We start from the raw sequence: 15,479 nt of genomic DNA, 5'->3' as shown, positions 1-15,479 counted from the left end.
GGGTGGCGCAGTCGGTTAAGCGTCCGACTTCAGCCAGGTCACGATCTCGCAGTCCGTGAGTTCGAGCCCCACGTCAGGCTCTGGGCTGATGGCTCAGAGCCTGGAGCCTGTTTCTGATTCTGTGTCTCCCTCTCTCTCTGCCCCTCCCTCGTTCATGCTCTGTCTCTCTCTGTCCCAATAAATAAATAAATAAATAAATAAATAAATAAATAAATAACGTTGAGATTCATATCAGTTTAGAAGTCATTAGCTTCTCCTAAGATTCATCATTCATCCCAAAATTCTTGAGACCATTGCTTTCAGCAGGCATTAATCTTACTTAAATTCTCTCTTCCTAGGAATATCTAACCCCTGTTAACATCTCTACTGTCCTCAGCATTCAAGGGGGAGTTTTCACTAGACCATAAAATTTTGAGGACAATGAACCTTGTTTTCCACATCTTTGTGTCCTGCTCTGATCCTAGAACAATTCTTTATATATAGTAGATGTTCATTTAATGTTGAATAAATAGATGAATTAATTCTAATGGTCATATCCTGGACAGGATGCGGAAATGCTCTATTAAAAGCCTAGTGTGATGGGGAGAGTGGTAGAGAACTGTATCACCCTTCCATGTCATTCATTTTCTTGATCCCACGGTCAAGTCACTTCTCTGACCCTCAGGTTAGAGTGATACTAAGTATCTCCAAAAGTTCTTCCAGATTTGAAATTCTTGCACTCTAATTAAATCAGTTTTTTACTGAATGTAGTAATGTTTTAATGGACATGTTATAGCCTAAAGTTATATCCAAATTTGTGTGAAAATGAACTAACATAATTATCAGTCACATTGGAAATCAGAGCAGTGCTGTTCAATTCCCAAAAGCAGGGTGGCAGTTTTAATTTATTTTCTTGTTAAGAAATTTAAAACTTAATTAGACTTTGGCCAGTGTATCTAAAGATCTAATTTGTGGAACTTGGTAGAGTAGTTGCAGAAGAGTGATAGTTCTGTAAAAGGTCCCTAAAATGAGCACAGCTGTATATGAAGTATGATTCCAGGAACCTCAGAAGGACATTCCCAACCACAAATACCTTCTCCACTTCGCTTTCGTGCTGCATAACACAATAATACAAATTTAGCAGCTTAAAACAACACCTATTCATTACCTCAGTTTCTATGAGTCAGAGTCTGGGCACAGCACAGCTGGCTTCTCCGCTCGGGTCCTAACAAGGTTTCAAGTGTAACAGGTGTCAGAAGGGCTGTGTTCTCATCTGCCGGTCAGGGCCCTCTTCTACACTTTTTTAGGTTCTTGGCAGAATTCAGTTTCTTTCGGCTGGAGGACTTTTCCTTGCTGGCTGCCAGCTGGGGATCACTCTCAGGGGGCCGCTGCAGTTCCTTGCCCTGTGATCCCTTCCCCTCACAACATGGTAGCTCACTTCTTCACAGCCAGCAAGAGACTCTCTTTCCCCAGTATGCTGAATTGCATTCTTTCATTATATAATTGTAATCTTGGGAGTGACCATCCCATTACCTTTTCCATATAAAGTAAGTTAATCCCACAAGTGGTATCCCATTATATTCACAGATCCTGCTCTCATTCAAGGAGAGGAGATTAGAGAGGATATATATATACCAGACGGTGGGCATGTTGAGGACTGTCTCAGAATTCTGCCCACCACACCAGCCGTAATTCCAGAAATTCACACCTTTACGTTCATTCTTTGAAAACTTCTGAAGATCTGGACATTTTAACTGATTTAAGCCATGTTATCTAAAAAATAACATGGCAGCCATAAAATTTTAGTGTGAGGAGGGAGCTTGGAAATCATTTAAACCCTTCCTTTGGGGGCACCTGGGTGGCCCAGTCGGTTAAGTGTCTGGCTCTTGGTTTCAGTCCAGGTTACAATCTCATGGTTCAGTTTGTGAGTTCGAGACCCTCGTGCAGAGCCTGCTTGGAATTCTCTCCCTCTCTCTCTCTCTCAGTCTCTCTCTCTCCCCCTCATGCGCATGCTCTCTCTCAAAATAAATAAAAAACTTTTAAAAAGTATATAAATAAATCCTTCCTTTGTTGTTATCTCTTCATTTACACATGAAGGAAATGGCTTGCTCAGATCACAGCTAGTGTGACACAAAACTGAGAGCAGAGATTCGGGTTCACTGACTTTCATACCGTTGTTCTCTTTGGTACATGGCACCCACTGCTGGAGAAACCGAGAGAATTTTGTAGGAGACTCAGTGCTTATATGTGAAAGTGGAAATAGGGAAAAGTTCACAGCAAACCATATGAGAGAACATCCCCCAGACAGGCGTAGCATAAAAGCGGGAGTAGGAATGTCACAAAGATGTGTGGGGAACAGGTTATGTGGAAAAAAGCTCCTATTTTATAAATTCTCTTAAAGTTTGTGGGAGGCAAGCCCTGCGCTTCAGCTCATCATTGCATTTTGTGAAAAACATTTATATGTGAAGAGGAATGTTGGCCAGGATTCCATTCATTTAAGACAAAGTCATCAGTGTTTAAAATTATTCATGATGAAGGCAAGGAAGCTCAAGTTCTGAAAGAAATATTTGCTTTATGAGGCAGTTTCTCTGCAGAGACTTCATTTATCTTCCCAAATTTAAAGTCACTTAGCAATTCTAAAGATTGATTCTGACTTAACTACATTACTTTGAATATATTGTGATTTAGTAAAATTATATAAGTGCCCCAAGGAGGAAGAGCACCGCTCTGGGGATTCATGATTACCAGTGAGAGAAAGAGGAGTGTGGGGATAGGATAAACTGCCCCGAATCCACATAAATAGATGAGTAAGGACAAAATGGGCCAACATTCCATCCCACTGGGAAAAGAATCAGAAAGAAATTCCACCAACTAAGGAAGTATAGAGACTAGTATTTATTGCAAGCCCTGCTTTTGGGGGACTTTAAGGGTTGCTGCCCTTAGAAGCCTCTGAAGCTTTCATAAAGCACTTGTAAAGGTGGACAGTATTTCGCCTTTTATATAATTTCAGCAAGCCAAATTAAAAAAAAAATATTTTTTTAATGTTTATTCATCTTTGAGAGAGAGAGAGAGAGACAGAGGGTGAGTGGGGGAGGGGCAGAGAAAGAGGGAGACACCGAATCCGAAGCAGGCTCCAGGCTCTGAGCTGTCAGCACAGAGCCCAACACGGGGCTCGAACTCATGAACCGTGAGATCATGACCTGAGCCGCAGTTGAACGCTTACCCGACTGAGCCACTCAGGCACCCCTCAGCAAGCCGAATTTTAAATATATCAGTTGCTCTGTCTTTAGCTATCAGAGATCCAAACTCTGTTGAAGCTGACGACTGTAGTCCACCCAGGAAGTAACTTTGTAAGCGGAAGGGGAATAAAAGGTGCCTCCACCTCAAGATGGAGGTTAGGATAAATTAGGCACTGGTTAAATGAACGATGTATCCCATCGGTAGAGTACTGTGCAGCTGTTAAAAAAGAAACTGTGTCTGTACTGGTATGGAATTCTTTCTAAGATACGTTGTTAAACAAGAAAAGCAAAACCATATATTTAGTATACTACCGTTTTGGGAGGAAGAAATTAAAAATGAATATTTGATTTTATATCCATATTTCTGGGAAAACTAAAGATATTGGTTGCCTCTGGACAGCTAGGTAAATGTATTACCTAATGAAAAGTGACTTTTTCAAAGAGAAAGAATGAAACTTTAAAGAGTCAAAGAGGCAAAAGCAAGTGAATATGGGAAATTGGTCTCCAAATAAGAACTGGCTTTGGTTATACAGGTTTCCTTGCAAACAGCCTTGACTGGCCCTCTGTAAAATCTGTCGTGATGTTCTCACCACCCTCTATGCTTTCTGTTCTAGCTCCCTAGTCAGGTGTTAGCATCCCTTCATGCTTTCAGTACTTTATTCAGACTGACTTCCCCACCTCCCACCCCACATCACCCACTACCACACGTGCACAAGTCTGGAGAGTCGTCTCTTTAATCCTTTAGAATTAAAAATGTACCTCCTCCCAAATATACACTATTCGACTGTAATCCATGTGTCTATCAATATGTCTGATATTTTTCCTATTCACTTCTCAATCTTAATGATACATATGGTCTCCACTACTAAACTGGGTGTGTCAGCTGAAATCCCCACCTAACGGTGCTGGTAGAAATGCTTGCCTTTTGTGGACAAAATATGAGGAGGATTTTTGACGAAGCCAGATACAATGATGGGTAATGGCAATAAACCTTACTGTAAAGCAGTTGGTACTAGATTAAGCATGTAAGCCCATGGAAGCAGTCGTCTGGGCTGATGCTCTGAGGTTCAGAAAACCTGACTGCAGGTTTTCTCTGTGTCATGTGCTCGTATTCAGGAGCCAAGACCACCAGCAGCACCTCTGGCGAGTGGGCGACCTGAGCACGCAGAGGGGGTCAGCCTGCCTGCAGCTTCAGAGCACCATGCAGGACAGGGAACTGTTACCGTGTTCATTATTAGTGTGCCGCATTGCTCTTGGCTCCTTAAATTGCTAGTTCCCTTGAATGCTGTCCTTCCCGCCTCCCCTGCCCTCCAGAATCAGGTTGAAATGTGTATGTTGTATTAGCCAAAGTTATCTTGGAAGAAGATACAAAATAAAGGACAAGTGTCTTTAAGGGAAAACCCTTCCCCCTATCGCCACCCCCAACCCCAAAGCCATCTAGGGACTGACTTAAGAAACTAAGGCATCTGTATCATCATCCTTTCCAGGGCTGAAGCAGAAATGTCTCCTCCCCTCACTTAACCTTGGCAGTCGCAAGCCAGCTTTTCATTTTCTCTGCTGCAGTCCAGGAAGGCAGGAATAATCACATGGCCACACAGCTAGAGACTGTCAGCCCAACTTGGCGTATCACCTTTCCAAACACCTTTGCAATTAGGAAGAGACAGGCAGCTCCTAACTGGGTCACGCGCTTCATAGCTGTATCTGTGCATTAGAGGCGACCGTGGGGAAGAACTCCCAGGGCCGCCTCTGTTGTACATGTTTTTCGTTGGGTTGCAGTTTAATAAACCTTTTAAGTTGTCCCTGAAATCGTCAGTGTAAGTTCCAAGGGAATGCTCATGTCTTCCAACATGTAGGGCAATCAGAGCTGTGGTCAAACTATAATGCTGACTCTTCACACCCCCCAGCTATTCAGTTGTTCACCCCCACCCGCTAGGACTGAGCACTCTCCAGTTCAGCATTTCTTTCATCTGAGTTGTCTCTGTTCGTTAGGGTGACACGTTCATGGGGGAACTAGTATTGTCCACATAAGGGTTCAAGTAGACCCAGTGTGTATAGGGAAAATATCATCGGGCTGTAAGTCAAGAGACCTAGATTCTAGACCTAGTTCTGCTGCCAGCTAGCTGTGTGACCCTGGGTTTTTAACTTCTCTAGATTTCACACTTTTCTCTGGGGCTTCCTCTAGTTCTACGATTATCTGATTCCAAGTGGGTATCTGGGCCCTTATCCCTCCAGAACTCTCCCCTCTTCTGTTTGACTGTTGTGGTAAATAATTTTATGTAACGTAGCTTCTGACGTTATAGTCACACAGACTCAGCGTATGTTCTTTCTACTGTTGAATTGTCCAGTTATGGACCATGCCAGAGAGTAAACTGGGGACCTGGCACAACTCGGATTCTGCCTGGACTTTCCAAAAGGCCGAAGGATACCCCGTTTTTGAGAGCCGGTTGAGCCCACTTCTGCCCTATCCCAACCTAGTAGAAATCACCCAATCTCAAGTCCATCTGCTGTTCAGGCAGCCGGGCCACACTTGTTCCACATTTGGAAACATAGACCTTCTCCAGGGTGAGTTCATGTTCCATGTAGACATCTTTCAGATTAGAAACTAGAATCCCAGCCATCAATCAATTAGCATCATCACACGAGAGAGACCCAGATTCCAATACCAATACCTGGTCTACATGGGGCGGTCAGACCTGGGCGGGGCGCTGGGGGTGGGGAGATGTTCTGCTTGCTGTGATTTAATTATGACTTCCTGGTTCGGGGATGTGGAAGCAAATATGAATAAGCCAGCTCTCAGGACCAGCTGTCAAGCACATGGCTTGTAATCTGCTGTCACCCTGCTTGTCCCAAGAGCTCTCAGTTTGACCGTTCACCAGCTAGTCAAATATTTGTTTCCTCCACTGCTCTGATTCACACCCCTGGGACCTGAGGGTCTTGGATGGGGAAAGGGCACCCCAGCTAGGTTGTTTGCTGGCTGCTAGCATCCCAGTGATTTGAGTTACAATGACTCAGCAGCCCTGGTTTTTCCCCCTATAGTACAAATGGTGTCAGAGCCCTCTCCAAGTGAGATGGAATGTAACCTCTAACTGTTCTGTCAAGAGGTGGCATTTGGAATGAGGCATTCCTGCTGATGGCCTCCCAAGGCCCCTATTCTACAACCACTTAGTACCTCTTTAATGAGTTTTTCACTAAAAATTGTCAAGAGTTCTCACTGACATCCTTGGATATTATTATTTTAGTTAATGGCTTATTTAGAGGAAAAGGCCTGTCTTCGTGGGGAGAAGGATGGGCACGTGAATATCAAGAGGAATCAACATTAGGCACTCTGCCCTGAGAGAATGGAAGGGACTGGGAAAGAGAAAAAGAGGCTAGTCATCAGTGATGATGGAAGTGTGGGATTGATGTGAAATGCAGGAAAAGGAATGGTTAATAAACAAGTGCTCCTGTTTATCTAATACTAAACAGGTTTTGATCCATTTCTTAGAATACATTTCTCAGAACATACTGCAAAGGGTAATTCTCAGGCACAGTTTGAGAGCATCCAGTTTCTTCTGATCTGATTCTGTTTCCACTGGGCAATCTTCTGAGGCGAATTGAGTTTCCTTCATAGATTTTCCAACTGACAAGCATAATAACCAGCTGTTATCATTTTAGTTCTCTTAACAGTTACTATTCTCGTGGTAAATTGGCCTGCTGATTTCTGTTCCTTCCCTGGGCAGTTTAGTTAGCGGGAATCAATTCTTCCTGGGTCAGCAGGGAAAATCAAGTGTCTAGACCCACAAGGCGGAGTTTTTTTTAAAGCCTAGAAGTTCTTCAGTCGTGCAGAGTTTCCACCTCCTCCTTGAGCAGTTAAACCACATCTCACGAACCTCCACTGAAATAGCTTCTGCTTCAGTCTTTCAGTTCCAAGGGACATTTGTTCCTCCTTCACCCTAACTCACATCCCGGTGCAGGATGAGAAAGCTGGGTCTTCCCGCTCTCCTGGGCAGCCGTCCCCCTCAAGCCAGAGGCTTTGAACACCAAGGCGTCGCCTACAGCTTTGTTCTAGCCTCCGTCACACAGATCCTCGGCTATCTGTATCCCTCCACCCCCATCCTCACCTTCAGATTCTAGAAAACACCAATAAACTGTTCTTTGCGCTACTAACTCACCTCAGCCGTTATCTTGTGGCATCCCTTCATAAGAATATAAAAAAATTCAATCTAAAGAGATCAGGCAGGGGTGCCTGGGTGGCTCAGTAGGTTAAGCATCCAACTCTAGATTTTGGCTCAGGTCATGATCTCATGGTTTGTGAGTTCAAGCCCCGCGTCGGGCTCTGTGCTGACAGTGTGGATCCTGCTTGGGATTCTCTCTCCCTCCCTCTGTCTCTGACCCTCCCTCTCTATCCCTCCCCCACACTCGCTCTCAAAATAAGTAAACTTAAAAAACAAAATAAAGAGATCAAGTGACTTCATCAGGGTCACACAGCAAGGTGGTGGAGGAAGAGCCGGGACCAGAGCTCAGGTCTTGTGACTCTAAGCACAATTTTCCTACCGCATCCCCTTGCACCTCCGCATTGCTCTGGTATTTGTGTCTGCTGACCTTGGCATATACCTCCTGACATGGAGGTGACAGAGGAGAAGTGAAAGGTCAAATGCAGAAGAAAATGACAGGAAAAAACTGAAGTTACAGGAATGAAATCAGCAGAGAAGGCACACTGACTCTAGTTCAAGTTCACACTGCTTCTGGATCAATCTAATCTGACGTTTAGAGGGAACACTTCATTGCTAAGTGATTGATAAGTAAAAATCCTTTTCTTTCCTCCAGGGTTTACCTCACTTAAGAGTGTGTCTGAAAAAAGGGAAAAAAGGGTATGTCTATAAGCAATAGCAGTGTATATCCATGCCACTCGATCAGGTTTGAGGACAGATGGGAGAAAAAGGCAGTGGAAATGGCCTAGCCCTTCCTGGCTTGTTTTTCATGAGAACCCCACACGATAGCCAGTGTTTAACAGTAAATGTGTCAGAAAAAGAGAAATGGCAAGAGAGAAGAGATTTTCTGCTGAAGTCTGGAAGAAGAAAAACAAAAAAGGCTGAACTAGGGAGATGGGGGCCACTGTTATCCTGAGGGCACAGTTGGCAAAGGCAAAGTGGCCAGTGGAAGGCCTGGAGGGAGGAGGGGCCAGGAGCTCATCCGTGCAGGTACTTAGCTGTCGATCAGTAACCGAAGGATGAAGCCTTAGTGTACGGACACAAGCCTCCTTATTCCCCACCTCCCATTTTTTTGCTGCCTGCTTATTCCCCTGACTTTTTATCATCAGATTCTTTCCTGCCAGCAGGAAATGCCAAGAGGAGACTATTGTAATTTCAGGCATTCTTTGGTTTTTTTCAAGGCACTCTTACGGTAATAATTTATTAGGAAAGCCACCAGTGCATGCTCTAGACCATTAGAATCCCATCCTTAAATATCTTGTAGATTTTCACCTTTTAAATTTTTACTGTGGTGGGGGCACCTGAGTGGCTCAGTCAGTGAAGCATCCAACTTTGCTCAGGTCATGATCTCGCAGTTCATGGGTTCAAGCCCCGTGTCGGGCTCCATGCTGACAGCTCAGAGCCTGGAGTCTTCTTCTGATTCTGTGTTTCTCTCTCTCTCTCTGCCCCTCCCAGGCTCACACTCTGTTTCTCTCTCTGAAAAATAAACATTTAAAAAAATTAAAAAATAAAAATAAATTTTCACTGTGGCAAAATATATATTAACATAAAAGATGCCAAGTAAGCCATTTTTAAGTGTACAAGTCACTGGCATTAATTACATTCATACTGTTGTACAATCATCACCACTATTTCCAAAACTTTTCCATCACCCCAAACAGAAAACTTGTACCCACTGACCACTAACTTCCTGCTCCCCCTGCCCCCAGCCCTGGTAACCCCTAATCCACTTTCTGTCTCTATGAACTTAATATCAGGCATTCTTACTTAACTATATATACCTCCTAAAATGTAGCAGCAGTAGAAAAGAAAGGACCCTGAGCTGAAAAGGAAAGGGGGTTTGGGGCTAAAACCTGAATTATCATTTTCTTAAATATGACTTAAATATAGTTGAGAACTTTTTATTATGACCGAGTACTTCTATCCTCCCAGACTGAGTACTTCTGTCTCCCCAGAGAAAGCAAAACAAAAGTCCTTCTGCTGTGCTAATTCAGCACCTTTCTTTCTTCTTTCAGTGACCATGCAGCAGGTGGCCAGGACAGTGGCTAAAGTGGAACTCTCAGACCACGTGTGTGATGTGGTGTTTGCACTCTTTGACTGCGATGGTGAGTGGCGCCCTCTGAAGCCAGGCAGGAAAACTGAGCCTGCCTGCCCTTGCTGTAGACACTGTTTATAATGGAGCCTAGCAGACAGCCCCAGGGTACTAATACCGACCTCTTCAACTTACCCCTTTCTCACAGCAACAGCTCGGCCCTCAGCCTCATGACATTGAGAAACGTAACCCCAGGTCCTGGTTTGTGTTTTCCATTTCTTCTTATAATTCCAGTTTGCCTGTGGGCTGAAGTTAATTTATGACCACAAAGATCTTAAAAATGGAAACAAAAATATTAGACCCAACTTTGCTGCTTAGTAGACTAGGAGCACACGATTCGCAGTTATCTGAATGTGTCTAGAAAGAAGGTGGTGCCAGGTGTCTGGGTGGCTCAGTCAGTTGAGCATCCAACTTTGGCTCAGGTCATGATCTCGTGGTTGGTTGGAGCCCCGCATTGGGCTGTCTACTGTCAGCGTGGAGTCCGCTTCAGATCCTCTCTCCCCTTCTCTGTGCCCCTCCCCAACTCATGTGCACACTTGTGCACACACTCTGTCTCTCAATAAATAAACATTAAAAAAAGAAAAGAAAGAAAAGAAGGTGGTATTGATCTCTCCAAGGCACATTTCAGTCATTCACATTCCATGCTGGCCATCCAGCTCACAGCGGTCTGCTGTGTCTGTGACCACTCCGTAGTTTAGTCCGGTTCAAAGATCCTGGTTCTGCTCTAGAATCATTTCTCAGCTGTTCCGCCTGACACAATACTACTACTAATATTCACAATAGAGGCTTACACTTTCTTTCAGTGCTTACTAAGAGCCAGGCATTGTGCTAAGCTGCTCGTGCAATCCTCTGACATAGGAACTCTTATTCACCACATTTTCCAGATAAGGAAGCTGAGACTCAGAGAGGTGAGGTAATTTTCCCAGGATCACATAGGTGGTAGTAGATAGCATAACCAGGATTTGAATCAAACCTGTGCTGCCTCCCTCTGTCCACTGTTTGTTTCACAGCCAGGGTTCATTATTCATCTCCCTCTAGGAAGCGAGGCTAATGGAATCCAGGAACCAGGTCAGAAGTCCCCGCCTATGTGAACTTTTGTTCTGGTCCCAGCATAATGAATCACTCCGGCTTTTTCATTCCTTGTTTCAATTTGTTGTCATTACTGCATGTTACACTCTATTTCTGCATATGTGACCTAACTTCCCTATTAAATTGTGAGCTTTTTTTTTTAAGTTTTTATCTTAATTCCAGTGAGTTAGCATACAGTGCATTATGAGTTCCAGGTGTACAATGTAGTGATTCAACACTTCCATACACTGCCCAGTGCTCATCACAAGTGCCCTCCTTAATCCCCATCACCTATTCCACCCGTCCCTCCACCCCCTCCTCTCTGGTAACCACAAGTTTGTTCTCTATAATTAAGAGTCTATTTCTTGCTTGTCTCTCTCTGTATATGTATATTTTTTTCCCTTTGCTTGTTTGTATTGTTTCTTAAATTCTACATATGAGTAAAATCATATGGCATTTGTCTTTCTCTGACTGATTTCATTTAGCATTATACTCACTAGCTCCATCCATGTTGTTGCAAATGGCAAGATTGCATTCTTTTTTAGGCTGAATAATATTCCATTTTGTGTGTGTGTGTAGTGTGTGTGTATATACACACACACACTACACACACACACACACACACACTACATCTTCTTTATCCATTCATCAGGCGACGGACACTCAGGTTGCTTCCATATCTTGGCTATTGTAGATAATGCTGCTATAAATTGTGAACTTTTTAAGGGTAGTTACAAGTCCCCTGTTCACCTTTGAACCCCTCCCTAGGACCTCGAGTAAGTACTTTGCACATAACAGGTGTTCATTAACTTAAGTTACTGAAGTTATTAAGTTGAACTTGAGTTATTTAAACCTCCCATCTGCACCCACAACCTAGGTCTGAGTCAAAGAAAACTCCAGGGTTAGGACAAGAAGATGGCCTCACCTCCAGGTAGGCGTGGGTTATTCTCTAGTGCTGCCATGTCCAATATGATACCACTAGTTAAGTGTGACTATTTAAACGTTTCTCATCAAAGACCGTTCTAATGGACAGCACTGCTCTAAAGAGGTTAACTTTCCTCAGATTCTGTTTTTACTCTTATCACTTTTAGGTGGTTTGAATTTTTTCCCAAAAACATGTCATTTTATAATTTTTGAAGCCAGAGAGCTGATCTGTGAAGTAAGTATGGGAAAAAAGGCAACCAGCCTCTCAGTTTCCCTGTTCTCCTAGGAAGGCCTGGAAAATGAAATTTTATTTTCCAGCCTTTCAGAAGGAGGTTCTGTCGCTGCCTACTTGCATCACCTTTAGAAAATCGTTTAACATCTCTGGGGCTTATTTTCTTAACCTACTGTCAGTATCTACTTGAATCACCCTTAGAAAATCATTTACATCTCTGGGGCTTATTAATCTGCAGAAAAAGGAAGTATCTATTAAATTTAAAAGGCACTGTTCTCTCTACCAGTGCTAGAGCTTAGGTCAAAATGCTAAAGGACATTGAATTCTCAGATTTGTTCACCACAGAATTCAGAGTTGCACTCACAGATCACACATGTGCACAGATGACATTCAGTCATATACCTGCTTCCAAAGTAACAGGAGCCATTCAAGTTGATCAGCTGTGGCCTTAGGGGAAGCAGGAAGCAAATCCCACGGTAGTCTAAATGGCATTACATTTTTTTTTTTGTCATAAGCTTTTTATTATAAAAATATTAATAATCTTATTTAGACCTTTTTGTTCTTTTAATTACATTCTTTATTTAAGTTTATTTAAGTTTGTTTGTTTGTTTATGAGTGAGAGAGAGAGAGAGAGAGAGAAGAGAGAACACAACAAGCAGGGAAGGGGCAGAGAGAGAATCCCAAGCAGGCTCCGATCTGTCAGCACAGAGCCCGACTCAGGGCTTGAACTCACAAACTGCAAGATATGGCCTGAGATGAAACCAAGAGTCAGATACTTAACTGACTGAGCCACCCAGGTGCCCCTTAATTACATTCTTTTTTTTTTTTCAATAATTTTTTTTAATTACATTCTTAACCATATTATTGATTACTTTTCAGCCAGCCAGGCTACTTTTTAACTCTTTATATTGAAGTATAAAATACATACTGAAAAGTACAAATATCATAAGTATACAACTTGCTAAATTAAAAAAAAAACTGAACACACTTGTGTATCCAGTATTACCCAGAAACAGCACATTAGCGGGACCACAGGGCCCCCTGGTGCTGCCTTCCAGTCACTTCTTCTCCCAAGGGCAATCACTTTCCTGACTTGGAATACCATAGATTAGGTCTCCCTGGGTTTGCTTATTTGTTTGATCCTGCTGTGAGGTATCACTGAGGCTGTCCATACTCTCTTCAGCCAGAAAACATGAGCCAGTTTAGGTTTTCAGGTTCTCTCTATAGAAATAAACCATGTATTCTTACTTTCCACTCTCTTCCCAGACTGATCATTAGTAAAAGTCCATTTGCTGGTTTCCTGTTGTCTTATCACTTCCAGTAATGGTGCCATTCTTTTCATCAGGAGACATTTACCCCTGGGCATGTAGCCAAAGGGTAACTGTCCTCTACTATTGAAGTGGTTACTGTTCTGTGTGGCTGAAGAGATTGACCTTTGGTTAAACCAGATGTTCTCCAAGTTCCTTTCCAGAACTGAGAGTCTGCCACTGAAGAAGGTAGAATGGGAGGCGGTGAGAAAATGGGCTTACCCCAAAGCCAGATTTTGACTTTGGTTTTTGCCATGAAAACCCTCCATCATCATCTCTCACCTAGACAACAGTCTTCCTGACTGACTCCGGTACTCCGATTGTGCCTCTCTTCAGTCCCATCCCCACATAGTCAGCCAGGGAGATCTAGCCACAGTGGAAATCTAACTCCATCTCACTTACCTACTTCCAGTCCTTTCCTGGGTCTCTACCACCTAGAAGATGAAGCACAAACCCTTTCATGAAAATACAAGACCTTTGGGGACCTCTGTCCTGCCTGCCTCTTCTGCTTACTCGTCCCCACCCCCGTGTCCAACAATTCCTAACTACTTGTAGTTCAGCAGCCATGTTGCTCCCTGCCTGAGCCTTTGCTTATGCGAATACCACTACCTAGAGTGCCTCCCCCACCGCACTCCCCTTTACTTGGCCAATTCCTGCTCATCCTTTGGGATTCAACTTAGGAGTCACCTCCAGAAGTCTTTACTGCTCTGTTCTTGCACCACCTCCAGCCTGGGTTCCGTATCTTCCTCTGTGCCCCCATAGCATCTTCTGTCTACCCTGTTATGGCACTTACCATAGTGTTGAAATAATGTATTGGTCTCTCCCACAACCTGGGAGTATTTCAAGGAACAAAGTCTTACTTACGTCTTTATTCTCAACTCCTAGCATAGAACCTGACCTATAATATATTCTCACTCAACTTTTGTCACACTACACTAAACTGTCACTGAGTTGTAACCAGAAACATCAAGGAAGGAACAAACCATTCATCTTGAGCCAAAAGAATTGAATTTAGCTGTGAGATTGCACATGGTGTGAACAATGGAATTTTCTCAGTGTCTTTGTTCCAAGGCCTCCATTTATCTCTGTTGTGTTTGCCTCTTCCTCTAGGCAATGGCGAGCTGAGCAATAAGGAATTTGTTTCCATCATGAAGCAGCGGCTGATGAGAGGACTAGAGAAGCCCAAAGACATGGGCTTCACCCGCCTCATGCAGGCCATGTGGAAATGTGCACAAGAAACTGCCTGGGACTTTGCTTTGCCAAAACAGTAACCAAAACTTCAAGAGGGGCCTCCTCCTCCACCCAAGTCACCCTGGCCCCTTGAGCAGAGCCTTGGCACAATCCTTCCTGCTGCTGCTTCTGGAAGTAGTGCTCCCTTCCTCCTGGGAATGATCTCGGGATTCAACCAGTCTTCCCTCTCCACCCTTCCCCTGTCCCAGCATCTCTGCTCGGCTCTGATTCTGCCCAGTGATTATCCACCTAGGTTCTCAAAAACCTGAACAAGTCCTCAAAGTTCAGACTTTTGGCACCTTCATCAGCACCATGCATTCAGGCACCCTATGGATAGAGAATGCATCCATGTACCTGCCAACCCTGGGAAACATCCAGTTCTCGAGTCATTCTTGCTGTGGATTCACATTAAGAACATTCCGGCTTTTCCTCCTGCTGGTATTCTTAAGCCACAAGTTGGGAAGACCTCTGAAAGGCAAAAGGAAGTCTGTGGTGAATGGTCAGGAGGAAGAGCCGGGCATCTGAGCTAGTGGGAAGCCTGAGCCAGAGGAAGGATCCATGTCGGTCCCCAGGGTGGCTCTGAGGGCTGCTCCAAGAAGGTGATGTGCACAGTGGGAATACACCAAGATTTGGAATTTAAAGTAGCTGCTTCATGGCTCTCCACTCCCGTCTTTTCCTCCCAGGCTTCCTAAGAGGACTCCACCATGCTCTGTGCCTAATGAGCAGTAGTGATTGAGTTCATGTTCCCTGCAAGTGCCATTTCCCCTCCAGGAATGTGCCTCTAAAGCCGAGGCCTGGCTCAGAGCCTGTCTGCCCTCTGTCTTAAACACTTGTAAAATATCACTTTAATTATAACAGTTTGCAATAAACTCCCCCTGCAAAGGCTCTTGTCTCTTTTATTTTAGGATCCTCTGGGGTACTTTTCATTTCATTTCTCCACTGGGTTTAGACCCTGCTAGCAGCGGACCTGTTTTCTTTCTACCACAGTCTGGTTCTTCCTGTTGAAAGGCAACTTTAGGCACAAACAAAAAGTGAGAACATTTGGAGGTTAATGACGGCATTGTGCCTGCACAGTTTGGATGTCATTCATCTTGGGCCAGGTACATAGTCCTTGATCTCTCCTACCCCACGATTAGGAACTAAGGTGGGTAGAGGAGTATATGAGAAATCATCCGGTGTGGTGGATCTAAATTTAAGAGCCACAGCAACCAGTGTTTT

At 43.8% G+C, this 15,479-nt stretch overlaps 1 protein-coding gene across 4 annotated transcripts in view; it reads left to right on the top strand.

The window, feature by feature from the left end:
* Positions 1-15,146, top strand: part of MICU1 (mitochondrial calcium uptake 1) — a 256,334-nt gene extending 241,188 nt beyond the window's left edge. For 3 of the 4 annotated variants that reach the window (XM_047824729.1, XM_047824728.1, XM_047824731.1), the window contains 2 exons: positions 9,424-9,513; positions 14,142-15,146. In XM_047824729.1, coding sequence (XP_047680685.1) covers positions 9,424-9,513; positions 14,142-14,302 — 251 coding nt within the window. In that variant the 3' untranslated portion in view covers positions 14,303-15,146. The remainder of the gene's footprint in view (positions 1-9,423; positions 9,514-14,141) is intronic. The other variant, XM_047824730.1, reaches the window with a different exon arrangement.
* Positions 15,147-15,479: the final 333 nt, after the last annotated feature.

Source organism: Prionailurus viverrinus, chromosome D2, assembly GCF_022837055.1.
Source record: "Prionailurus viverrinus isolate Anna chromosome D2, UM_Priviv_1.0, whole genome shotgun sequence".
Classification (NCBI taxonomy): Eukaryota; Metazoa; Chordata; class Mammalia; order Carnivora; family Felidae; genus Prionailurus; species Prionailurus viverrinus.
Note: the sequence above shows the minus strand (reverse complement) of the source record. Positions and strands in the feature narration are given on the sequence as shown.